The sequence below is a fragment of the Pituophis catenifer genome, unplaced genomic scaffold, assembly GCF_029215685.1.
Source record: "Pituophis catenifer annectens isolate HBS135680 unplaced genomic scaffold, rPitCat1.0.hap2 SCAF_2, whole genome shotgun sequence".
Classification (NCBI taxonomy): Eukaryota; Metazoa; Chordata; class Lepidosauria; order Squamata; family Colubridae; genus Pituophis; species Pituophis catenifer.
Genome location: NW_027256882.1, coordinates 277824905 through 277850745, shown reverse-complemented (window position 1 = coordinate 277850745; position 25841 = coordinate 277824905). Strand labels below are relative to the sequence as shown.

Here is a 25841-nt window from a genome sequence, read left to right as displayed (position 1 = left end):
GTGACACCCCTCCTGCGCGAGCTGCACTGGCTCCCAGTGGTCTTCCGGGTGCGATTCAAGGTGTTGGTTACCACCTTTAAAGCGCTCCATGGCATAGGACCCGGGTACCTTCGAGACCGACTTCTGCCACCAATAGCCTCCCACCGACCAGTCCGCTCCCACAGAGAGGGTCTCCTCCGGGTGCCATCAGCCAAGTTATGTCGGCTGGCGACACCCAGGGGGAGGGCCTTCTCTGTGGGAGCCCCAGCCCTGTGGAATGAACTGCCCCCCGAAATACGAAAGATTTCCGACCTCCGGGTGTTTCGCTGCGCTCTGAAGACCCTGTTGTTCCGCCAGGCAGGGCTATTAACATAACGTTTTAAATTGGGGTATTTTAAATTTCTGGGATTTTAATTGGAGCCTAATTATTTAATGATTTTAAATTTTAAATTGTTGTTGTGTTTTTTGTGTTTTTAAATAGGCTGTACACCGCCCTGAGTCCTTCGGGAGAAGGGCGGTATAGAAATAAAATTATTATTATTATTATTATTATTATTATTATTATTATTATTATTATTATTATTATTATTATTATTATTATTATTTTGGGGTTTCCCATTTCAGAATAGAACACCAGAAAGTACCATAAATGATTTATGTTGATTTTGACCAATTGTTAAGATAGAATAGCAGCTTTATGAGTCATGAAAATGGGGGACTTCAAGGACCCCACGCGTTCACCCATCCCACTTTAATCAAATTATTAGGCTCACATATTGTATTCAGTCATGATATGGTTTGGTTTTGATTTAGCGGGATGTGTGAATTCTATTATGTTTTATTAAACACTCTGGAGTGATGTATTAATCAAAGGCATTGAAGTATTAATCAAAGGCATTGAATATTACAATTGGTTATACCTTTGGGATGGTATGACTTCTAATACAGGGCTTCTTTTTCTCTTGGTTTCATAGATGTCGTCATCCATCCATCTCCTCTAATCATCCAACACCATTCAAATTTGTTGGGTCGCAGTCCCCCAAACTTTTTGATAATATATTATTAACCAATCCCAACACTTCAACCCCAAAATTACAGAAGACTGCTTTGCCCTTCCTAAGAAATCTGTATGAATGCAGAACTCATTAGTGGGAGCCTTGGTAGTACAGTGGGCTAAAGCACACTGTTATTAACATCTGCTGCTTGCAATTACTGCGAGTTCAATTCTCACCAGGCTCAAGGTTGACTCAGCCTTCCATCCTTTCTAAAATAGGTAAAATGAGGACCCGGTTGTGGGGGCAATAAGGTGACTTTGTATAAAATATACAAAAGTATGAAGGCTATTGCTTAACGCATTGTAAGCCGCCCTGAGTCTCCGGAGAAGGGCGGCATATAAATTAAAGCAAAACAAAAAACAAAACTCTGCCCATCTTTTAAAATACAAGCATGAAGTGTAAATACATACTGGCCAACAATTCTTGGTGTGGAGTGGAGTTGTGGTTTGAAAATGTGAAGATTAAAAAAAAAAGGAATGCTGTTACTTCTACTTGAGGGAAGGCAAAGTCTAGTATAAAAAACATTAAAAATTCAAAGGGCTGACAAATCACATCAATCAATGAAGTCTTGTGGGTGCAAAACAAAACAAAACACATTTGACCCCCAAAAATATAGCAATAGCACTTAGACTTATATACCGCTTCATATTGCCCCCAACAATCTGGATCCTCATTTTACCAACCTTGGAAGGATGGAAGGCTGAGTCAACTTTGAGCCTGGTGAAATTCAAACTGCTGAACTGCTGGCAATTGGCAGTCAGCAGAAGTAGCCTGCAGTAGGGCACTGCGCCATCATGGCTCATATAAACTATCACCTACTTTTAAATCCTAAATTTCTCTATTCCCAATAAAACCTGTTAAGATTTTGGTGCCTATCCTATTACAGCAGGGGTATCAAACTCAAGGCCTGGGAGCCAGATGCAGCCCACGGGGTAGTTAGATCTGTCTCGGGGGCCGCTCTAGAAACAGCAAAGGACTGCCCCGCGGTGCCTCTGCCAGTGAAAATGGAGCTCAGGAGGGCCACCCACGACCCTCACAGGTTCTTCATGCCCCCCCCGCGCCATTTTTGCTGGCAGGGGGTGGCAGGAGGCCGCCATGGCTGAAAACAGAGCTCGGGAGCCCGTTTTCACTGGCAGAGCACTCAGGCCACCAGACACCCCCGACACGAGTGATGTCAAGCTGGCCACGCTCACCCTGACCACACCCACCCCAGCCCCCGAGATCAAACACAACCCTGATGTGGCCCTCAATGAAATCGAGTTTGACACCCTTGCATTACAGGATGAAGACAGCCTGTAAAAAATTCCATTACACCCGAATAAAAATAAATTCCTGTTGGCAAACCTGATGTCACACTGCATTAAAATCAATCAGCTTCTATTTGTATTATCTTTATCATTCTTCATTAGCCGAACACCTTTTTGTGTCCTCCAGGTAGATTTTTTTTTTATCAAACTCCTTCTTTGTGAACAATCCTCCCTTTGTGCAAGTATCAGCTAATCCAAGTATTTTTGCAAGGAACCAGAACTGTTTAGATGAGGTAATACAGTGTATTGCAACAATTTTAAAAGATCTGAGAAAAGAATAAAAGTCTTTCTTCAAGTACAAAGCTCGGTAACAATAGTTGCTGAACTGCTAATTATAAGAGCCGCCATTTTGAACCACCTTTAAATTATAATTAACAAGGTGAGGGCAGATGTATAATTCCTAAGAGACACTCTTCTAATTAACATCCAGCTCTAATTTTGATATCTGGGTTAAGAGTAATAAGCAAGATCTATCTATCTTTACATCAAGACATAAAGTCTGCAAAATAGGCATAAATCAGTGGTGGGATTCAAAAATTTTTACTACCGGTTCTGTGGGCGTGGCCAAGGTGTGTGACAGGCAGCAGTCAGCCTCCTGCTGAGAGCAAAAACGGGCCGCAGGGGGGGAACACGCTGCCCCTGCGCCCCATTTTGGGCCTAGGAGGCCTCCCTGAAGCCTCCTGTGAGTCAAAATGGCGTGTGTGGGGACTTCTGGAAGGGGCGGGGCAGGAAGAGGCGGGGCCAGTCAGAAATATAACTACCGGTTTGCACGAACCGGCTGAATTCCACCACTGGGCATCATACATTTTGTGCTGCAGAATTTAACATTTTGTGCAAAAGATTCTTTTCAATTACACTGCCACAACCATGCACCTAATTCTAAAAACGACCGCTTCAAAAGCTTAAAGCCAGCCTGCTCGAAAATATTGAAACAAATGGAACAAAACATTTGTTTCAATACACTCATACATGCAACCGTCACTGCTGGCTTCATTATAGGGGACACTTTCTGGAGTTTGGAGCCCCTTTGAAAAGACAATAAGGATGGGGCTATTCTAATCTGCCACAGGAAGGTCTTTCTCAGAAGTAGGGTCACAACTGAAAAGGTTGTGCTTCTTCTAGGCTTCCAAATACCATGTTTTCCCCAAAATAAAACCGGTCTTAGATTATTTTTTGCTCCAAGATGCATTATAGCTTATTTTCTGGTTAGGTCTTATTTTCAGGGAAACAGGGTAGGATGGAATTTAGAAGAAGGCTTCTCTTGCTGATCAGACTAGCTAGCCAGAAGGGAATAAGACATGACCAGTCCTTACAAACACTCAAGCTTTAAATAATAACTGCATCAATTCCATTTAGATTGTATGCTGAGATGAAGGATGAGGGAGGCTAACCCAGCACTCTATGTCCAAACGGAACACTGATAACTGAACCAAAGCTGAACATGAGTCAGATGTAGAATACAGCTTCTAAAAGACAAAGACGTTCTTAACTATATTAGCAGAAGCATTGTGTCAAAAAAACCTAGAGAATCTAAAATTTCATTGTAGCCTCCTGTTGACAGGCTGTGGCTGATGGATGTAGTTGTTGGTTCTAAATGTTAAAGATGGCTAAAAGCAGGACTTTCGTTACAAGAAGTGGCCAGAATAGTGGGTGGGATGGAGGCATAAATCTAAATTACGTAACAAACACTGGAAAGAGCTGGATGTGTTTCATCTGGAAGATAAAAGAAGATCATAATAATAATCTTAAACTAGCTGAAGGGCTCTTACCCAGATAATTAACACAGGATACGTTTCTTAGTGGCCCAAGAACTGGAACCAAGCATAACACGTTTGGAGAAACTTCTTAAGGATCCAAATTACTGAACCATGAAACAAACAGATTTTTTTTTCTTGTTGCTGGAATTAAATCAAATGTTTCTCTGGGTGTGTACTGTCTTGGAATTCTGGAGTTTCAGTGGAGAAACAGCCCAGAAAAGTAGCTTTGCTTCCAGTGTTAAAAATTATCCATTCAATAGGAGGCTGGAAGATGAAGCATCCAAAACTCCAACTACATTTTTTTCATCTATTTTACAGTTCAGGAAGATGATTCAGGATAAGATTGATGATTCAGGTAGTCCTTGACTCACAACCATTTGTTTATAGATCCTTGAATTTACAACAGCACTGTAAAAAAAAATGACATATGGCAGATCCTCACACTTATGTTGCAGCTTCTCCAGGCTCACATGATCAAAAGTGGGGCACTTGGTACCTGGCGTGTATTTATGGCAGCATCCTGGCGGGTTATGCGATCGCCATTTCCAACCTTTCCGGCGAGTTTCCAAGAAGCAAAGTGAATTGGATCAGCTGGACTTCCTCAATAATTTCACTTAAAGTGGCTCGCTTAACAACTGCAGATGATTTGCTTAACAAGCATGGCCAAAAAAGGGTCACAAAACTGGGCAATTAACTACCACCCTACTCAGCAACAGACATTTTGATCCCAATTGTGGTGTTAAGTCGAGGGCCACCTTTAATCAGGGAATTTATTTGCATGCTACTTTCATAGAGAAAATCTCCAGGGCTTCCTCAGTGTTTGCTATGCGATTTCACTTAACCAGGGGCAAATTATGACCCACTTACAATATCCGAGGAATATCAAAGTGCTATAAATCCTAAGTATTTTGTTTCACCCGTGTTTATTTGGAAAGGAGCCTTTTCAAAGTCTTTTCATACCAAGTGCTGCCAATGTTTTTAGTTTTGAAAAGCTTTCTTTCGTTTCAGCCAGGGTTTGGCGCTTTCTTTTTTCTTCTGGGGAACATGGATTTCCAATTAAAATGTAAAATGTCTTATTCAATTTTAAATTGAACAGAGAACACATCTAGCCAGTGTCGTCTGCAGAGGAAGCGAAACAGGAAATATGTGAATCGCTGCATCACAGTTGAGATTCTGCTCCTTTATATGCAAATATAATGCTGGGCCACATAGAAAAAGGATAAAACTTTTGACTGCCATGTTGCTTGTTTTGACGGGCTCCCCTGCAGTTGCTGCTGGAAGCAGCCACCCATTTAATAACAGCAGCAATCAGGAAACATTGGAGATTATTCAAATAGGCCTCACATGAGCCTGCCACTAAATTTGGGGAAAATATTCAAACTCCTTGTTTAAAAAAAAACAAACTCTGGCCCTTCTCAGTCACGGAAGGTGGAGTGAGAGGAAAGGGGTTAACTTCACATTATTTTTGGTTAGAAAGAAGATATTTTCTTCCATTCCCATGGAAGAAACCTCTTTCTTTCTATTTTTACTTCTGCCTTCCAGAACAGGGGTCTCCAACCTTGGCAACTTTAAGACTTGTGGACTTCAGCTCCCAGAAAGTTGCCAAGGTTGGAGACTCCTGTTCCGGAAGGTGCAGAGACAACTCTTCTTGGTTCCATGTTGGGCCAAGAACCCAACAAGATAGCAAAGATGAAGGCTTAGAACGAGCAGGATGCCGCATTAGTTTTGCTCAAACAAGCATCTTGAAACACCTTGCAGGCTACAAATGTTGGGTTGCCCCATCACAGGACCTCCAAGGATCCAGGTTAAGAGTGGAGGTCTAATCTTGAGTGGCAACCTCTCTCTTTTTCTCTCTCAATTTCTACGAACAAGCCTTGTGTCAATACATTGGAGCTGCTCTCCCCATCAGTACCTCCTTCTAACTGGGTCTCTGGACTGATTCATTTCCGCCATCCTCTTCATGTAAGCTAGTCTTGAGAGAGTCTGCATTCTATTTCTGCCCCAGGCTTACTCTGTTTCTTCTTCTTTCTTGCTGCCTCAATGCTCCCTGAACAAGGGAAACACATAACAATTACTCAGTTTAACTCTCTATTTGAAGGCATTCCTTCTAGTTAAAGGATTATCTTATCCAAATTCAGTGTAATGTTAATAGTCTTTTTCAGTATGATCAACTATAAACTAGCTTTTTGCATCCTAATCTTTAAAGCTAGAAGAAACCTGGTCGAGGAAGGCTAGTTTAAATTTTAAGTAATTATTTTAATTCACGTTTATAAATTACAAAACATGTTTAATGTAAATATGCATCTTTCCTTGCTGGACGGGTAAGTGTCCAGATTTTATTAGTTCAGATTTGTGCTACAATGTAGATCAGCAGAAAATGGTTTGTGCGCAAGGAATTTCAAACTCCTGTGTGATTTATCTGAATTATTACCAAAGACAACTGAAAAACTAGGACCAGGAAAAAATGCTTCACTTGAGCAATTGGAAAGCAACATGCTTTGAAGATCCATCAAACTTGTGTTTTATACAAGATTTGTTTTTCCCTTATTGCAAAAACCATCACAAGGAAACCTAACAATAAGCAACACACTTTCAACTCACGTGTGAAAAATAGGATATTTCTGCATCTACATTCAGTTTAGTTCTAATCTCCTGAGAAATATGATGTATAGTATTATTCAATGACCTACATTATGGTGGGTATCCAACTCTTATTCATTGGGTGAATAGTCTTAGGGCATGTGTGAAATCTTCAATATTCACCATTAAATATATAGGGCTTAGCACAAGAGACCAGTTCTCTATCTCAGCAACTATCATGAAACCTCTAAGATTAGATCATTATTAGTGAGACTCACAAGGTCATTCACACAGCCCACTCACCTGCGAAATACATGTCTGAGCAGGCATTTCAACTTGCAGTCAGCTCTCAAAAGTCTAGCAACTAGCCACCAATTAACAACATTTCAGCTTATCGCAAATGGACTAAGATTTAGTCAACTGGCTTATTTCCAATGTTTAAAAATATTTTGACACGATTAAAGTATCACTAATTAACTACGTAGCGCTTTTAATTAAAAAAAACCCTGTGAAATAATTTCAATATTCAACAAGGGGGACTATATGAATCCTAATAATTAATGCTGTAAATATGACTATATGCAGGTGAGAAATCATCTTTGTACTTACTCTATGTTGGTCGCAGACATAACCTTTGCTTTAGCACTACAATAAGAGCTGCACAAAACCAACCATTAGAGCTGTTCTGGATAATAAAAAGATTTTCTATAGGAAAGCAAAGGGTGGTGTATTTCCCGAAAACTTATTGAAATCATTTATAGTCCCACCAGAGTTTTCAGTTTGTATAATTGGAGACAGTGGACAAGTTTAGATACTCAGAATTACACGTTCACTGTCCTTTGCTCACCAAAAAATGCTTTTCTAACAGAGCATGTAATTCCTCTTGGCCTCAGGAAAGAAAAATTATTCTATGAACCTGAACTAACCATTCTCGAATCCTTCCTATTGGAATTGTTGCAAATGATGGTTTCTTATTCTAGGTGACTTTAGCAAAAACTTTTTTTAAATTTAGTCCAAAACCAATTTAACCTATATGACATTCACTGGAATTGATTATGGAGATTGTAATTCCAATTTTTATGCAAACTTATTCATAGTTGTGACATCATCAACCATTGCTATCCATGAGGGCTATTATCTGCATTGGGCTTAGTTAAGTTACTCTTCTCCTTCTTGGACCAACTTTCCCGAAAAGTGATGAAGTTCTGAGCCACTTTTGTAACTTCATCAGCTAGAAAACATTTTGCAAAAGCTAAATAATTATCAAATGCAAATGTTGTTCATTCAGTTTAGACTATGGATGTGCAAAAAAGCCTCAAAACTGTGATATATACAATTTTGTCTCAAAACTGTAGAACAAATGAAAACATTTCACAGCATTGGATTCTAATCCGTCTTTTTTAGATGCTAGGAATTTAATCCTATAACACAGTCCATAACTGTCAGCTTCTTGTACCATAATATTTGTGGAAGGAAGAGACACCATCTTCTGGTTCAATTAAAGAAACACTCCAGAAAACTTAGATTATTTCTTACTGCTAATAGAAAATTTCAGTTCATAAAAATGTTTCTATTTATCATCAAGCTGGATCTGATCTAATCAGAGACAAGTTTCATCCTTGCAAGATAAAAAGCTGATGCATCCATTCTTCGTTTGCAAGAAATCCCCAGACCATAAAGGATTACAGCAGTTTCCAACACTATGTAGGACAGATTACTGTATAATTAGAATTAAAAACACAAAATACAAAATTATATGCTTGCTCTGTTTCAGGCACTTTCAAGATCATAGGTTTATTTACCATAGGTAAAAAGCTAGTATACAGATTGGGAATCCCTTTACTTCCAACTACAGTTATATGCGTCATTTAGTACTCTCTGTTTTCAGTGTTAAAAGAAAAATCTCTAGATACCAGCCCCATATTAATGTGTTCTGTTATTTGAACCAAAAAGGGGGGGAAAAAGCCAGTTTTTAATTTGTTCAACGCATAATATTTACATTGTGAAGCAAGGACAAGCAACAGTAAAGAGGTAATAAACTTTAAAAAGCCAGTTTATATATTTTTACAATAATGTGCTAATCAGCATAATTGTATATAAAAATTAAAACATAGTAGAGTGTCCTACTACAGAACTCTTAATTGGTTTAACTGTAGTATTCACCTGCTAACAATTTACATGCAATACTTGCTAAGATTGACAGCTGATTTTTTTTTTTGAAGTGTTAAGTAGATTAATGACATGAGACATAGTACAGTATTAGGTTGTGAATAAACTAAAACTGAAAACTGCACAAAGAATTTTACTGGTCACAAGCCTCTTCTGAAAATAAGATTTTTTTTAAAAAAATCATAATAACGTAGTTTTATCATACTACAAATACTATCAAGGCAATGCATAGGCAGATTGTACCTGGATGGCACAAAGCCCAGGCAGGTTCAGAAAAGAATCACACATGTTCACTCACTCACTTATAGGAGGCCCAGCTTCCCAAAAAAGGGCGGGGGGGGGGGGAGAAGGGAAGGCAGTAGCTGAAAAAAAGCAAATAATGGAATGCCAGGTGTATCATCCATTGACATTGGAATTTAACTAAAATCATTTAATGTGCTCGTGTGTTAATATACAATTCTTACTATGTACAGGCTACATTGGAATGTATCCCATCATAAAAGCTTTTTGTGAAACAACTGGGCCTTTCTGTACTAATCTGAGATTTCAAGAGTGTTGTTTTGCAAGGGGGGGAGGGGACCCCAAAGCATAAAGTTAATATAGTTTTTCATGGGCAGCAATATGCAAACGTTACTGAGCCCATCTTGGGATATTCCAGGTTTTAGAATGATTTGAACACATCCAAACTTCAACGAAGAAAGAAAATATATTTCACCAAGTATTGCTTTGACGCTTATCTCAGATTCATTCAGCTAAGCTAGTTCTATGAATTTCCCACCACAAGTGTTCATGGTTTAACAGTGCCTGCAAAAACCACTTTCTCCAGATTTCAATGTAGCTAAACTTTGGGATGTCAAAATCCTTCTATGATTTTAGTCCATAATGTTCTGCTGCTGAGGCACAATATAGAGCTAAATCCGCTGGAAACTTAGGTTCTTGCTTCTCTCCTGGGAAGTGGTTTCTCTTTGTACAACAGCATTCCGGAGGGAGAAAAGGAAGTACACAATAGAAATCTAAAGTAACTTAAATTGGATATAAAACAGAATGACAATATGACAGCCCACCAGTTTAAGAACAGGAAGTAGCTTTCTTGCACCAGCAGAATCCTATAGTAGACACACATTGGGAAGGGGGGGGAAGCAGCAGTGGGGGGGCAGCAGGAGTATGGGGACCCAGAACACATTACCTACCATTCTTATGAACAGGAACCGATTTTCATCACAAAAGGGGAGGTACAGATGACAGAAAATATGACTCATCGAGAGAAGATTAACCGATTTACATGAAATGAAGGGGGGGGAAGTGTTTGAGCAGTCTGATTGTACTTATTTCGTGAAGGCTGCTACAACAGCCCACAGGACCTCGTTTGTGTTGGCCTTCATACATTCGACTTCAGGGTCTAAATCCAGGAGCTGCCGCACCCTCTTTGTGGCAAGGTCATACTGCTCATCCAGAAGGGGGGCAAAAGCGTTCTCCAGGACGTCCGACGCGTGGGCTAAGTAAATGAGAGCCAGCAAGCGCTTGTCCATGCGGTGGGGGTCATTCACCCATCGGTCAAGCACAGCTTCTTGAACTTTCTTGATGAGGCGCTGCTTAATGTTGTTGTTGGTGAGGGGGTGCGTGGTCATGTCAAAAAGGAGAAAGTTCTGTTTCTCCGTAGTCAAAACCCCCTTTTCAACTAGGTTTTTGGCTAACCGTTCGCGGACGTTTCTTAACTGGTAATGCAATTTTAATGGATTCCATGTCTCACCTGGAAAAAAAACCCAGAAAAAAAAAGGTTCCTAAGCATTTAGCAGATATTTTGGTAAACATCATCACTCCAAAACTATACAATGGTTTCCCCCCCCCCCACATCTGAATGGTTAATCATCCATTTCATAATGATATACTTACCATGTTTCCCCGAAAATAAGACCCTGTCTTATATTTTTTTGAACCCCAAAATAAGCGCTTGGCCTTATTTTCAGGGAGGTCTTATTATTTTGGGGTGCGTGGAGCAAGATGGGCTCCTCTTGCCATTTTACCTGATTTCCAGTTTTGCGTTTAAATATTTTTGGGGAGGGTTTATTTTCAGGGGGAGACTTATTTTAGCACATGCACTCAAAAGCCCAATTGGGCTTATTATCAGGGGATGTCTTATTTTCAGGGAAACAGGATAGTACCTCTGGATCACACAAACACCCTCTAGAAGCACAATCTCCCTCTCTGAACCTCTTTCCAAGTGAACCTCAAAAATATTCCACTGGATGAGGCCACATGCATTTTTTGGGGAGCGGGGTATAAAAATATGAAACTTTCTACAAGAAGATAAACCAAATAACTGAGTAAGCCTTGTAACACATGTTGACTAATTAACCCTTACCCTAAAGAAAGTACAGGTAGTCCTCAACCTATGATCACAATTAAGGCCAACATTTTTGTTGCTGAGTGAAACATTTGTTAAGTGAATTTTGTCCCATTTTACAACCCTTCTTGCCACAGTTGTTGAGTGAATCACTGTAGGTGTTAAATTAGTAACACTGTTGTTAAGTGAGTCTGGCTTCCCCGTTGACTTTGTTTGTCAGAAGGTTGCAAAAGGGGATCACATGACCCAGGAACGCTGCAACTGTCATAAGTACGAGTCAGTTGCCAAGCATCTGAATTTTGATAATGGAACCATGGAGATGCTGCAACAATCGTAAGTGCGAAAAAAGGTCACATGTCACTTTTTTCAGTGCCGTTGTAACTCTGAATGGTCACTAAATGAACTGTTGTAAGTCCAGGACTACCTGTAAAGGCAACTGACATTTAAAATTGAGTAAGAGAAAAAGAGAAAGCGATGCCCTTCTCTCTTCAGGTATTTTGTAGATAACTGCATGCATTTAAAGACTGGTTCTTGAATAACTTGACCATTAGTTATAACTATATATTGATAACCCTGTGTAGCTCATTACTGTTCTCAGGCATTGCCTGTATCTGCTTAAAATCTACTGTAGGCAAAGTCTACTGCCTCTCTTATTAATAAAATATTTACAGGACCCTCAAAATATGCTGAACATACATAGATTTCACTCTTACAAGCCTTATCAAACAAGTATGAAAGGAGGGGGGGGAGAGAACCCTTCTTTTGTGTGACCATTTAATTAGATTATTTTTCTTGGTATATTGGTGACACCTTGTGACCAAACCCTCAAACTACAAGGAATTCTGAAGAAGTTAAGTTACCGTATTTTTCAGAGTATAAGACGCACCTACCTTTTTTGGTGAGGAAAAGAAGAAAAAGAAATCTCCCTCTGCCTCTGAGCAATTTTGCCTCATTGCAGCAAACAGCCTGCTTTACTTTCATTTTCGTTTTCAGCATAGCTTGATTAGCACAAGGAAAAAAAAATCTGCTCCAGCAATTTACCTCTTTGCAGCAAGCAGCAGAGCCCTGTGCAAAACAGCTGAGAGCAAATCAGCTGAGAGTCAGGAGGCCGATTCAATCAACTTGTGCTAATTAGGCTGTGCTGAAGCTGAAAGGAGCTGTTTTTTTCTTGCTGTTTGCTTTCAAGAAGATAACTGCTGCAAGGCTGAGGCCAAAGGGTGGGGGCCAGTGGGTGGGCAGGGCTACATTCAGTGTATAAGACGCACCTAAATTTTCACCCCCTTTTAGGGGGAAAAAAGGTGCATCTTATACTCTGAAAAATACGGTACTTCTAAGTTGACAATTATTTTACCATGTGTTCCTATATCAGAGCTCTTTGCAGACTTATGAATATTTTGCAACTTTCCTTATGAATGAGTTCACAATGCAATCGAAGTAATCTGAATCTCTGTTGTATCTTAGAATGAGAAGGAGATTTTAATGCATATTTCTTTTCAAAACTATAAATGAAATGCAGTACTTCAGATTAGAAGCTGGGTCTCCTCCTCACATGACTGAACATACTGAATACCAATAATTTAAAACAAATTATTGCCCCAAACTAAAAGATCCAAGGAGGAGGCTAGGCTAGGCCTCATTCAAAGGTGATACACAGAGATGTAAATCTATCACATTGGAGGAATTAGCATTGCATTCTAGCCAAAGAATGTACTTTACATGCTATGGCTGGGAATTTATTACATACAAAGAAATAGAAATACAGTTAAGGACATCTTGTTCGGTGCCATTCAAAGTTACAATTGCACCGTATGAAAAGACTTACAATAGATCCTTGACATTGTGGCTGTTGCAGTGTCCTATGGTCACGTGATCATCATTTGTGACCGTCATTGTCAACTTCTGACAAGCAAAGTCAATGGGGAAGCTAGCAGGAAGCTGCAAGTGGCACTTAATGATATGATGTTGCACAGATTTCGCTTAACACTACAACCAGAAATGCCACAATTGCTGACTTAAGTTGCACAGTCATCTAATGTCACACTTCATGACTGCATCACTTAGCAACAGAATTGCCAGTTCTAATTACGTTGTTAAGTAAAGACTGCCTGTAAGTTACAGGTCTATTTTGGGTATACACGTGGAAATATTATACAACTTGCGAAACTTTGGAAGTGCAGTTTTTAAACAATGTGCTTATGGGGAAAAATGTAACGATGTATAAAATAGCTTTCCCCAATCTGTCTCCCCTCTCCATTTGTGCTGCAAATCATGCTGACTTGGGAATTCTGGGAGTTGTAATTTTAACACAAACAGAAGTAGACAGGTTGGAAAGCCAGCAGAGTAGTAGAAACCATCTGTGTTAGAAACCATCACAAAACTACCAAATTTTTCAGAGTATAAGACACACTTCCCCCCACCCCACCCCTAAAAGTGGGTGAAAATTTTGGTGCATCATATAGACCGAATATAGGCTTGTTTTTGGCCTCCCATACCCTCCACGCATCCCTTTTTCGCTCTCCCCCGGCCCCCAGAAGCACTCTGTAGGCCAAAAGAGCCTTGGTAGCACAGTGGTTTAAAGCACCGTTATTAACACAGCTGCCTGCAATTACTGCAGGTTCAAATCTTACCAGGCTCAAGGTTGACTCAGCCTTCCATCCTTTCTAAGGTAGGTGAAATGAGGACCCAGTTTGTGGGGGCAATAAGCTGACTTTGTATGAATATACAAAAGTATGAAGGCTATTGCTTAACGCATTGTAAGCTGCCCTGAGTCTCCGGAGAAGGGCGGCATATAAATCAAATTTAAAAAAAAAAAAAAAAATGGGTGTGTTTTTGGCAAAAATGGGATGCGCGGAGGGTTTGGGAGCCTGTTTTTGGCCTGCAAAGTGCTTCTGGGGGCCGGGGGAGGGCGAAAACGGGATGCAGAGAGGCAAAAAACTATCTTCGTTCTTGTTTTCCTCCTCTAAATCTAGGTTTGTCTTATAGTCTGAAAAATACAGTATATATGATGCCAACAGTCACAGCTGGAGCCTTACAATCTAAGGCAACTTCCTGCTTCTTTTCCAAATTGGTTTTCTTGGCCAACAACCACTGCACAAATAAGAGTGATATGTTATTTTTTTGCTTTCATTTACTTAACCAAAATTACATCTATATGCATATAAATAGCATTTTAATATGCTTTCCTTTAAGCATTTAATATACCTGATGAATATTAACAGAGTAATTAATATTACTTTAGATATTTTTAGTTGTAAATGGTTTTTAGTCGGGAGGTTTTAAATTTTGGGCCAAAACTTGTTTAATTCTTTTAAAATTTAAAATTTTGTATTGGGATGTTTTTATTTTAGGCTGTGCACCGCCCTGAGTCCAGCAGGAGAAGGGCGGTATAAAAATTTAATAAAAAGAAAAAAAAACAAATAAAATATTAGCCAATTTGCAGCTTGGAGGACTGAAAAGAAGGGCACCTGACTCAACTGGTATTTCAGTTAGAAGCAGTTTTCTAAGGCTTATTTTGCTTTCTGAATCCCTAAACATTTTTCTGGAAACTTAAAACATTGTTTATTATATTAGCAAGAAAAGCTCTGCATTTGTCTCATGTTCAACACTAGTTTTTCCTTCCTGTTAGCGCACAGCAAGGATAAAAGGAAATAATGCAGACACACGTTATTAAGATTTAAGTCTACTATTTACAAGGGATTAACTCCCCTGATTTCACTGGAACTATGAATAAACATTATGCTGCTTGTGAAAGACACTTAAGGTAGAGAAAGTTAATAAGCAGACTGAAAGAAAAACAAAATTGGAAGCCATGTTGCATTGAACTATGAAGCAGAAGTAGATTAAAATGTTCTATTATAGTGTATGTATGACTAAACTACATATTTGGAACTCATATATATATATTATTTTGTTCAGAAATAGCAACATATTATTACTTCATAGAGGAAAAACATATTAGCACCAAGCATAATAAAGTTTTCATTTTCAAGAGGCAAAGAAAACTATAATTTAAAAATTATAGTTCAATAATGGAAACCCTTTCTTTTTATTAGAAATACACACTACCAAGAATCCTGTGTGAATGCAACAGCCTGAACAAGTATTAGATTAAAAGAGAGGGTTGTCTTTGGGAGTAATTTAGTTTGACCCTGTTGCTCCCGAGGAAGTGGACAGGATCCTAGGGAGTATGCGCGCAAGCACCTGTGTTTAGACCCATCTCCCCCCTGGCTTGTGAAAGCTTCCCAGGAGGTGACAGGCAGGTGGACTTTGGCGGTGATTAATGCTTCCCCACAGGAGGGGGCGATGCCACAGCACTTTAAGGAGAGGACCCCTGGACTCCACCCACTTGGATAATTTCTGACATGTCTCCAATCTTCCCTTTTTTTCTTTTCTTTTTTTTAAATTTGATTTATATGCCGCCCTTCTCCGGAGACTCAGGGCGGCTTACAATGCGTTAAGCAATAGCCTTCATACTTTTGTATATTTTATACAAAGTCAGCTTATTGCCCCCACAAACTGGGTCCTCATTTCACCTACCTTAGAAAGGATGGAAGGCTGAGTCAACCTTGAGCCTTGGAGAGATTCGAACCAGCAGTAATTGCAAGCAGCTGTGTTAATAACAGGGTGCTTAGACCACTGTACCATCAAGGCTTTTTGGGAAAGCTGTTGAGAAGGTGGTCGCAGAGCAGCTCAAGAGGTTTCTGGATGAAACGGATGACCCCTACCAATCAGGATTCAGGCCTGGGTTTGGGACCGAAATGGCATTGGTCACACTTTTGGATGATCTCTGGCGGAGCGGGATGGGGGTAATGCATCCATCCTTGCTCTACTTGACTTCTCGGTGGCTTTTGATACCATCGACCAAGGTATTCTCTTGGGACAGCTTCGAGGGATGGGAATGGGAGGCCTTGTGTTATCCTGGTTCACTTCCTTCCTCTGCGGCCACTCTGTGAGTGTTGATAGGAGGGGAGAGATCCAGCCCTTGCCCACTGCTTTACGGGGTTCCGCAAGGCTCGGTACTCTCTCCGCTCCTGTTCAACATTTACCGTATTTTTCAGAGTATAAGATGCTCTGGGTTATAAGAAACACCTATCGGTTTTGGGGAGGAAAACAAGAAAAAAAATCTGCCTCGGCCTCCCAGCATCCATCCAGTATTCATCTGGCCCGTTTGCCATGACCCATTCACAGCCGCGGCCCGTTTGCTGCCACCCATTCACCGTCACTGTGACCTATTCGCCATGGCCTGTTCACAGCCACCCATTCGCTGCTGCGGCCCATTCGCTACCATCACCTGTTTGCCGCTGCAGCCCATTTCCACCATCCATTCACCGTCACAGCCCATTCGCCGCCATCCCGGCCCGTTTGCTGCTACCACGACCTGTTCACTGCAGCCCATTTGCCGCAGCCCGTTCAGTGCGGCCACCGCAGCCCATTTTAGAACAGCTGATCAGCGCCACACCAACTCCCTCCCCCTGCCGCAACATTTGCTGTATAAAACGCACCAAAATTTTCACCCAATTTTAGGGGTGCAGAAGTGCATCTTATACTCCGAAAAATATGGTATATGAAACCGCTGGGTGAGATCATCCGTCACCATGGACTGAGGTATCACCAATATGCTGATGATACTCAGCTGTATGTCTGGGCCTGTGAGTTAAGTGATGCCATGTCCTTCCTCTCGCAGTGCCTAGAGGCTGTTAGGGGAGTAACAGATTGAAACTAAACCCTTGCAAGACCAAGTGGCTCTGGGTTTGGGGTTCATTGGCTCAGGGAGAATTGCCACTTTTGGTCTTGGATGGGGTGGCACTACCCCAAACAGATCCTGTGCGTAATCTAGGGGCTTCCCTGGACTCATGACTCCTGCTCAAAAAGCAGGTGGCGGTCGTGGCCAGGAGGGCCTTTGCGCAACTGCAAGTTGTGCTCCAGTTATGCCATTTCCTGGACCGACAATCCCTACTCAGTCACTCATGCCCTAGTCACTTCCCGTCTTGATTATTGCAACGCGCTCTACATGGGGCTGTCCTTGAAGAGCATCCGGAAGCTCCAGTTGGTGCAAAATTCAGCAGCCCACATGGTTTTGTGCAGACTTCGGTGTGCACATGTATCACCTCTCCTGCGGGAGCTGCATTGGTTACCGATTTGTTTCCGGGTGCAATTCAAGGTACTGTTTGTCACTTTTAAAACCCTTCATGGCTTGGGACCAGGTTATCTGAGGGACCGTCTCTTGTCTCTTGCACATCTACCCGACCCATCAGAGTGGGGAGACACGGAATGTTGCGGGTTAGGGTTAGGGTGGATACACCAGGTGTATCTCCCTGGGTCCCACCAGGGAGATACACCTGGTGGGACCCAGAAGAAGGGCCTTCTCTGTAGTGTCCCCCTCTGTCTGGAACATCATTCCCCCAGAGATTAGAATGGCCCCCACTCTAATACTCTTCCGGAAGGTGCTGAAGACCTGGTTCTGCCAGCGGGCCTGGGGAACCCAGAGCAGGATGGAGCCCATTAAATGGCTCATGTGATCTGCTGTTGCTGGGGCGTGAGGTGGGAGGTGATTTTGTTATATTGTACTATATCAATTTGTTTATTCTTTTTGTTAGCTTTTATTGTTTTAAATATGGTTTTATATTCTGTAAACCGTCTTGAGTCGCCATGGGCAAATAGGCTGCAATAGAAATTAATTAATTAATTAATTTAGAAGAATGAGAACTCTGGCCTGTATAATGACTGGTCCATCTCTAATTTGGGTTTCTAACCTGGTGTCTCTCACTTACTAGGAATTAATCGCGCATATACCAATATAACTGGAATATAGGATGTCCCAGGTTAAGTATGCTTTGATTGAAGGATTACCCATAGTTAAGAACATGGCTTATCATAGCAAAATTCAAGTTAAATACACAATGGTTCAGGTTCATTACACAGTTCTACTTATACAGCATAAGTGATATTATTCCAGTTTACATACAAATCCAATTTAAAGGACAACCTTCAGAACTTAAGAACTTGTTCTTAAACTGGGGACTACCTCTATACATTTTTTGTGCCTTAAACACTAGTATGTAATTAATAGCAGCCCAAAGAGATTTGAAAGCATTCAGAGAGGTTAATTTTTCACAGAAATTTCTTACCACTAAGCAGTTCTATCCAGTTTTGCACTGTTTCTGGAGGCTGAGTTTCTTTAATGTGCTTCAAAGCTTCGTCAAGTAGAACATCTCCTGTAGGAGCATCTGATTTGCAGATCACCTGATTGGAAATACAGCAGTTAAAATGAGCACTTCAAATTTTACTTTCTTAACATCAAGTACAGAGAACATGGCTAGACACCATATGACATTTTACAATGAAAGGGTTAAACACAGCAGATTGTGACAAGTGTCTTTTTACTTTTCACAATCAAAACTCAGTATCTTCTGTGAGCTATTCATGACCCAGTTCTGTAGATCACATGAAGAATTTAAATGAAGAATAATTATTCCAGATTACTAGCGTGTGGTATTAACAATTACAGAGAAACAGAAATCCATGTCAATGCAGAGACATTGAAAAGAATGGCTAGGATAATTAAACTCAGTATGATTCTTCCAAATATATCCCAATATTGATCAAATAAAAAAGGTGTCAGGAAGCAAAGTAATTAAAGCCACTGCTATCTAGTCAGCACAGATTTTTTTAAAAAGCAGAGCACATTAGCAATAAATACAAAAAAGCAACTATGGATAATGGCTGTTTCTTAATCTGTTCAATGCCAAACTCACTCTCTTTTTGATATTAGACCAGGTGTCAACCCTTCAAGATAGTCCATAAAAGAAGTACCAATCACGATTACCAACACTATCTTTATTAGAAGATTACAGTAACAGAATCTTGCGCGTCCGAAAGCCCTTCTCCCCTCCTTTACTTTTAATTTCCAAAAAATTGGGAGGGGGGAGTCTCTTCTAAGATGCTTCCCCCACCTCTTCTGTAGAGTCCAACACCTTTTGCATAATGATTGTCCTATCTAATCTACAGCTTTTCCGCCTGTCTTCTAAGGTAATTTTCATTCTTATAATTCTCTTTCTCATACTATTACACCAAATATGGAGGATGTACAGTTCTAACAGGGTGAATAGGATCCAAGAGATCCCAATAGAGTTCATAAACATTCTTGCTGGGGCCAATCCTTCTTCCTAAATAAAGAAAATATCTTGTACCTCAGGGCTGTCAAACCTGTGGCCAGCGGGCCTGATCCATCACGCGCTGGCTACGCCCATGCCTGATTTAGCAAAGAGGGGGAAGTCACAATATGTCACGTGACACCGCCATGACACTGCAGGTTTGACACCCCTGTTGTATCTGGTGAGTTACTGATTTCACATTCTATAATCACACTTAAAAGTACTTCTAAAAAAGTTGAGCTAAACTTCTAAAAAGCAGAAAGTGAGGTAGGCAGAATATTTCTCAGGATGGCAAAAACTGGGGAAGGAAGAATTTATCTTCCCCTTCAGCACAAGAAGATGTACCCTCACTACAAACAGAAGGTGGGTTTTTTTTTTTTAATACAAAAAAATGGATACAAGCGGAGAAATTTAAAAAGCAAACTGCAACATCAGCTGGAGCTATTGAGGGATTATTAAATTGAGGGCATGAACGGAATGCATGGATATATGAGAAAGTACACACCAAACAAAACATTTTGCTTCAAACACAAAACCAAAGCAATAATACCTGAAGATTTTTGAAACTGCATTCCAGCTAAATAAAATTCAAAATATTTTAAGTATTCCAGCTATAGAAAAAAAACAGAGAATTCAAAACAAGTATTTTGTCCTTTATTCCAGAGCCACCAAGGTAAGTGAGCTCACAATCTGGGTTGCTATTTAGCAGGCACTAAACAACTTGCTCCAAATTAAGTGAGGGGATTATTTTAGAATACATTAAACATACATCAGTATTAGAGCAGACACTGAAGTTTGATTAGAAAAAGAAAACTCCTATTATATTTTTAGATTAGTATTTTTTTAAAAAAAACTTCAACACAAAAGTTTAATTCCAATCCTCAAGATGAAACACTTGAAATGATCAAACTTTGTTCTGAGATTGGAACAAAATAGAATTGCAGCATCTGAAAGACCTGCTTCAAGGTTGGTATATTTCACACACTTTTAGAGATTCTATGAAAATGCATGGCATTTAGAATAGAATAACAGAGTTAGAAGGGACCTTGGAGGTCTTCTAGTCCAATCCCCTGCTTAGGCAGGAAACCTTACACTACTTCAGACAAAACGTATCCAACATCTTAAAAATTTCCAGTGTTGGAAGCATTCACAACTTCTGGAGGCAAGTTTTTCCACTGATTAATTGTTCTAACTGTCAGGAAATTTATCCTTAGTTCTAAGTTGCGTCTCTCCTTGATTAGTTTCTACCCATTGCTTCTTGCTCTACCCTCAGGTGCTTTAGATAATAGTTTGATTAAAAATATTGCTGACTATTGAGGTCTCTCAACAATTTACTGTATAATTAAAACAATTACTGTCCATTGCATAGTCACTTTTCCTCCTGGGCTTACCAGAACAGATTCAGGCCATACTAAATGAACCAAATATGAATAGAATATTGTAAATGCTCACAAGGGAATAAAAAATGTGAGACTCAATATTACATTACAACCAAAGGCAAGTTTACATGAACAGATAAATGATTACAGTTGTAAATGATAATCAAGTAGGAGGCAGATCCACTGAGGATCCCAGAACAACAGATTGTTGTAAAGAGTGGAGTAACTGTTTAAGATGGAACTTTGAGCAATCAGACCAAATGCAGCCAAGACTGCAGGCACTTCAAACAGCACTGGGTGTTAAAAAGAAAGAAGGAATGGGGACAGTAACTGAATTTGAACACTTTAAACACTACAATAATTCTTATCAGCTCAACATCAAAGTTGGGTGCCCATTTTAAAACTAACGGACAAATAATGGAATACTCCTAATATAGGTGTTCATTGTTTGATTATAATGTGTAAACCGCCTCTTTATACTTTATTATATGTAAATTTGATCCTTGAGGCAATGGTTAATTGAAATCATGATTAAAACAAATAGTTTTTAAGGGTGAGCAACTTTGGCTGTTCAAAAATTTCCTCTGAATGTTGGTATCAGACACAAATATTCATTTGTTTTATTTATTTTTATTTTAATTTTATTTATTTTATTTAATTTGTACACCGCCCTTCTCCAACAGGACTCAGGGCGGTAAACAGCCATGGTAAACATATAAAATTTAAAAGCAATTTAAAAAACATTAAATAATTTTGGCTATCCATTTAAAACAACCTGGGTTAAAACCAATTACAAATTAAAATCGAAGGAATGGGATCAAGCCAGCCTGGCTAGGTGAAAAAGATGTGTTTTCAGGGCCCGACGAAAAGTCCGGAGGTCTGGTATCGTGCGTATCTCTGGGGATAGGTCGTTCCAGAGGGCAGGTGCCGCCACAGAGAAGGCTCTCCCCCTGGGGGTCGCCAGCCGACATTGTCTGGCCGACGGCACCCTGAGGAGTCCCTCTCTGTGGGAGCATACTGGGCGGTGGGAGGCTATTGGCGGCAGAAGGCGGTCTCGTAAATACCCCGGCCCTAAGCCATGGAGCGCTTTAAAGGTGGTCACCAACACCTTGAAGCGCACCCTGAAGACCACAGGAAGCCAGTGCAGCTCGCGCAGGAGGTGTCACATGGGAGCGCCCCGTCGCTCCCATAATCCCCCGCGTGGCCGCATTCTGGACCAACTGGAGCCTCCGGGTGCACCCCAAGGGGAGCCCCATGTAGAGAGCATTGCAGTAGTCCAGACGGGAAATGACGAGTGCTTGAGTGACCGTGCGTAGGGAGTCCCGATCTAGAAAGGGACGCAACTGGCGTATCAAGCGAACCTGATTTAAAACATTTATATAGCTGCCCATCTTATAACCAATTTTGGCTACTGGAAAAATCAGAATTATGAATTATTTCATGGGTACAATTAATACACCTAGAATAGTTCTTTAAAAGCTCCCCAAAGTGAAAAAGTAAAAAAATAAAGAAAATCTTAAGATTACATTCTTGCCCAAGTCCTTTTTCAACCAAGGACTTATTTTTGAAAAAGGAGAGCCTGATTTCTACCCCACTTCTGTCATTGCCCATTCCTAGTTTAATATTATATTAAGAGCTACCAGATTAGTAAGTACTTTACAACTTTCAGGAAATGGTTAATTTTAAATAATTTCTAACTGCAATTAAAAGTTCAAATAACAAACACTAGGTTGAAGCCCATAAATACTTAATGACTGTAAAGACCTAATCTTTTAGAAACCAAAGTATTGCTAAAGTACAATTGTCAGGCCCAACTAGCACAGCCAATAATTAGGCATCTACAGAGGTATAATTTAAAAGTATTTGTAGGCCACAGGTTTCTACTCTACTATCTCTGAACCAAGTTATTTGCGCATATTGTCTAAACATCAAATCTTCCTTGGATGTAGTATCAAAATAAAAAAAGAAAATAACATCTAAATTATTCCTGTACAGCTGTTGAATTTCAAGGAACATTCCTGCATTTTTGGCAAATCTATCAATTCTTTGTGTTCTGTAAAGGAGAAAGGAAATACATTTAAAATTAATCACAACTAAGCACAGCTGTACATAAGTAATATGTCTTTGCTGTGCAAAGCTTAATTCTGAACAGTGGAACAGTGTGGAAATTTTTCAAACTTGCTTTTCACATAGGCGACTCAAATGTTATATTGACAGAACAGTTTGCCCATGCAACCAGATTTGTGGTAGAGAATGAAGCGGGTGTTATTCACAAAATCTCTCCAGGAAGAAGGGGAGAAAACTGCCTTTATATAATGCCAATAAAATCAAACTGAAAGAGCAACACTGAGTGATTCATTCCCTAACTAGGCCTTGGATTTAACAAATTTAAGTAAATTTTATAAGATTGCCCAAATTTTTGAGGTATGCAAATTAAAGTACCAAACTTGCTGATTAGCCACTGGTCTTCTTGCAGTGTCTTTAGAAATGCTGATATAAATATGTAGATTTATAAATATTACCATATGTAAAAATGTAAGGGAAAAAGATTTTAGAAAAGTACAGAGGTTTACTTCACTGCACTTACCTTTCTAGTTAGCAAACTTTTACGTCTCATTCCAAATGCTTCAAGCTGAAGACGCCCCCTCAGTGCCAATTCAATTAACATGCAACCACGGAGCCCAGATGAAATGCAATCATTCCAAAATGATGTATAACCCTAAAGGGGGAAAATGTATAGCTGATTTTTTTTTTGTAAATGCATTACAAGAATAAGTACATATATACAACCCCGAGATAAAAAAATTCTGTTGTTTTCTGAAACAAAATAGTTGCAACAAAAATAAATTAAATACTAATGAAGAAGTATTTTCTTTCATTTTACTTTCCATTTTTTTTAATTTGGAGAGTTGAGAATTTTACAGGAATGTTCTTAAGTTGGGTCTGTGATACATACAAAATCCTCTCTTGTTACAATTACATGTATATTGAGGTTTCCACGCATGTATGTGTTCCCATAAATTAATTAAACAGATTATTAAACAGTAAAAAGGCTAATCTCATCAACAATTTCTAGATAATTTTCTTACTTCCTTATATAACAAACGTTTCCACTTTTTTCCTTATTCCCTAGTTTGTTCTATATTATCTTTATTTTAGAGGAATACTGCTGAAAAAGCTTTTTCTTTTTTCTAATTTAGAACTGAAAATGCAGTTTTTATATCTCCATTCATAATTATTCATTATATAACTATTAAGTAAGCTTTATAAATATTTATATTTGTGTAAAGCATATGTCTAATCATATTTAGCCTGTAACTGCTAAAAGAAGAGACAAGATAATTGTCATAGATTCACCTGTACCAATTTCTCTGCTTCTGAAAAGTTACTCCAACTTGTAGTGAATATAAAAAATCGCAGGCTCTTCCACAAATGGAGGAAGCCCTTTCTTCTACATAAGGGCAAACCCAGGCAAAAGGAATTTAAAAAAATAAAATTAGGACACCGATCTTTACTCACCAAATAAAATTATCATTAGTTTTAATTAAGAACATGCAAAGCTATTTTGGTTCTGAGGCATTAAAAAGAAATGGAATGGAAAATATTAAATACAGTATAGTCTTTCTTTGAGCACTATAGACTAACTCTGGAAATAACTTTACTACTTGCTCATATATTTTCAAAAGAATGCTTCAATAATAAACATATGTATGCCTCTTCTATCCTGTTTCCCCCAAAATAAGACATCCCCTGATAATAAGCCCAATCGGGCTTTTGAGCGCATGGCAATAAGGCCAAGCGCTTATTTCAGGGTTCAAAAAAAATGTAAGACAGGGTCTTATTTTCGGGGAAACACAATATTAACTGAATTATATTGCACATCACATTTAGAAATCACCCAAGCCCCTCATAGAATGACTCTGGGTAGTGTAAAAGAGATAAAAACATAAAAAGTTATATATAAATTTTATATTAGTAGGCAATTAAAACAAGAATAGAATAATGAAAATTAAACATTAAAAAGTCAGGGGAGAGCCTTCAAGGCCTAACCAGTCTCATGACTGCGTGCTCCTCTGTGAGCCCCAAACAAGTCAACAGAGCAAGGTATTCAGACACTTCCAAGGTCAAGAAAGTGGGGGCCTGCCTCACTTCTGGGGGCATGCGGCCCTGCTCCCCCCCATGTCCATGTACGGCAAGAGTTCTACAGGTGTTTATTCAAACCCCACAAACAGGTCCTCAGAAAGCATCCCTGTTGCGAAGGTCCAGACTCCGAGCTCAGTACAGCAAGAGTCACTGGGTAACTGAGTCCAAGGAGAGCAGGCCAGGAAACACAGCATGAGCACACAAGGCACAGAACTGGGCACATTGCTCCAGCAACACTCAAGTCCTCTGGAAAGGGTTAAGTAGGCAAGCTCTTCATGAGGTGAGGTGGCCTCTTTGCGAGTAGTCTAGCTGACCGGCATTGTGCGTGCCTCCTCTCTGTGTCCTTGGATCAGGAGGAGGAGGTGTGGACTCCACCTCCTCCTCATTGCTATCGGGTGGCAGCTGCTCCCGGTCCTTGTCTGGAGACTTGGCCAACCTCACTCAGCTGTCGCTCCTCCAATTGACTCAGCTGAGGCTGCTCCATCAGGCTAGCATTCTTTGAGCCCCGATCCTGACCAATTCTCAGCTCCAAACTTTCTTCTGCAGACTCAAACTCACCCTCCTCCTCTGAACTCGCATCTGGAGAGGGGTCCAGGGGCAGATCCATGATGGGGAGGTAATCTTACGTACAGTGGGGACATCTACAGAGAAGGCTCCTTTCTAGACCCCACCAGGCAAATTCTTTAACGGGGAGGGGGGTAATACATTTCCTTCCTCACCGAATGGGACAGGCCGATGTAATGGGGCAAAGATGGTAGGGCTTTAAAAGACATAGCCAACACCTTGAATTGGGACCAGAAGCAAATGCAGATTGTGCAGCAGAGGTGTTACATGCATTGTCCTTGGGGTGCCCAAGATTGCTTGTGTGGCCGCATTCTGTACCAGCTGAAGCTTTTGGATATTTTTCAAGGGTAGCCCCATGAAGAGTGCATTACAATAATCTAGATCAGGGGTGTCAAACTTGCGTCATCATGG

The 25841-nt window shown here is 40.0% G+C and overlaps 1 protein-coding gene across 2 annotated transcripts in view; it reads right to left on the bottom strand.

Moving 5' to 3' along the window:
* Positions 1–6029: 6029 nt before the first annotated feature.
* The window catches only part of GOLPH3 (golgi phosphoprotein 3), a 35043-nt gene continuing 15231 nt past the window's right edge, over positions 6030–25841 (bottom strand). The window contains exons 2-5 of one of the 2 annotated variants that reach the window (XR_011600089.1): positions 23311–23442; positions 18319–18433; positions 10038–10597; positions 6030–6145 (exon numbers count right to left, since the gene is read on the bottom strand). Coding sequence is in view for 1 of the 2 variants with exons in the window: in XM_070938914.1 (XP_070795015.1) it covers positions 10173–10597; positions 18319–18433; positions 23311–23442 (672 nt within the window). In the remaining variant the exon portion in view is untranslated. Of the gene's footprint in view, positions 6146–8631; positions 10598–18318; positions 18434–23310; positions 23443–25841 lie in introns of those variants that run through there. The other variant, XM_070938914.1, reaches the window with a different exon arrangement.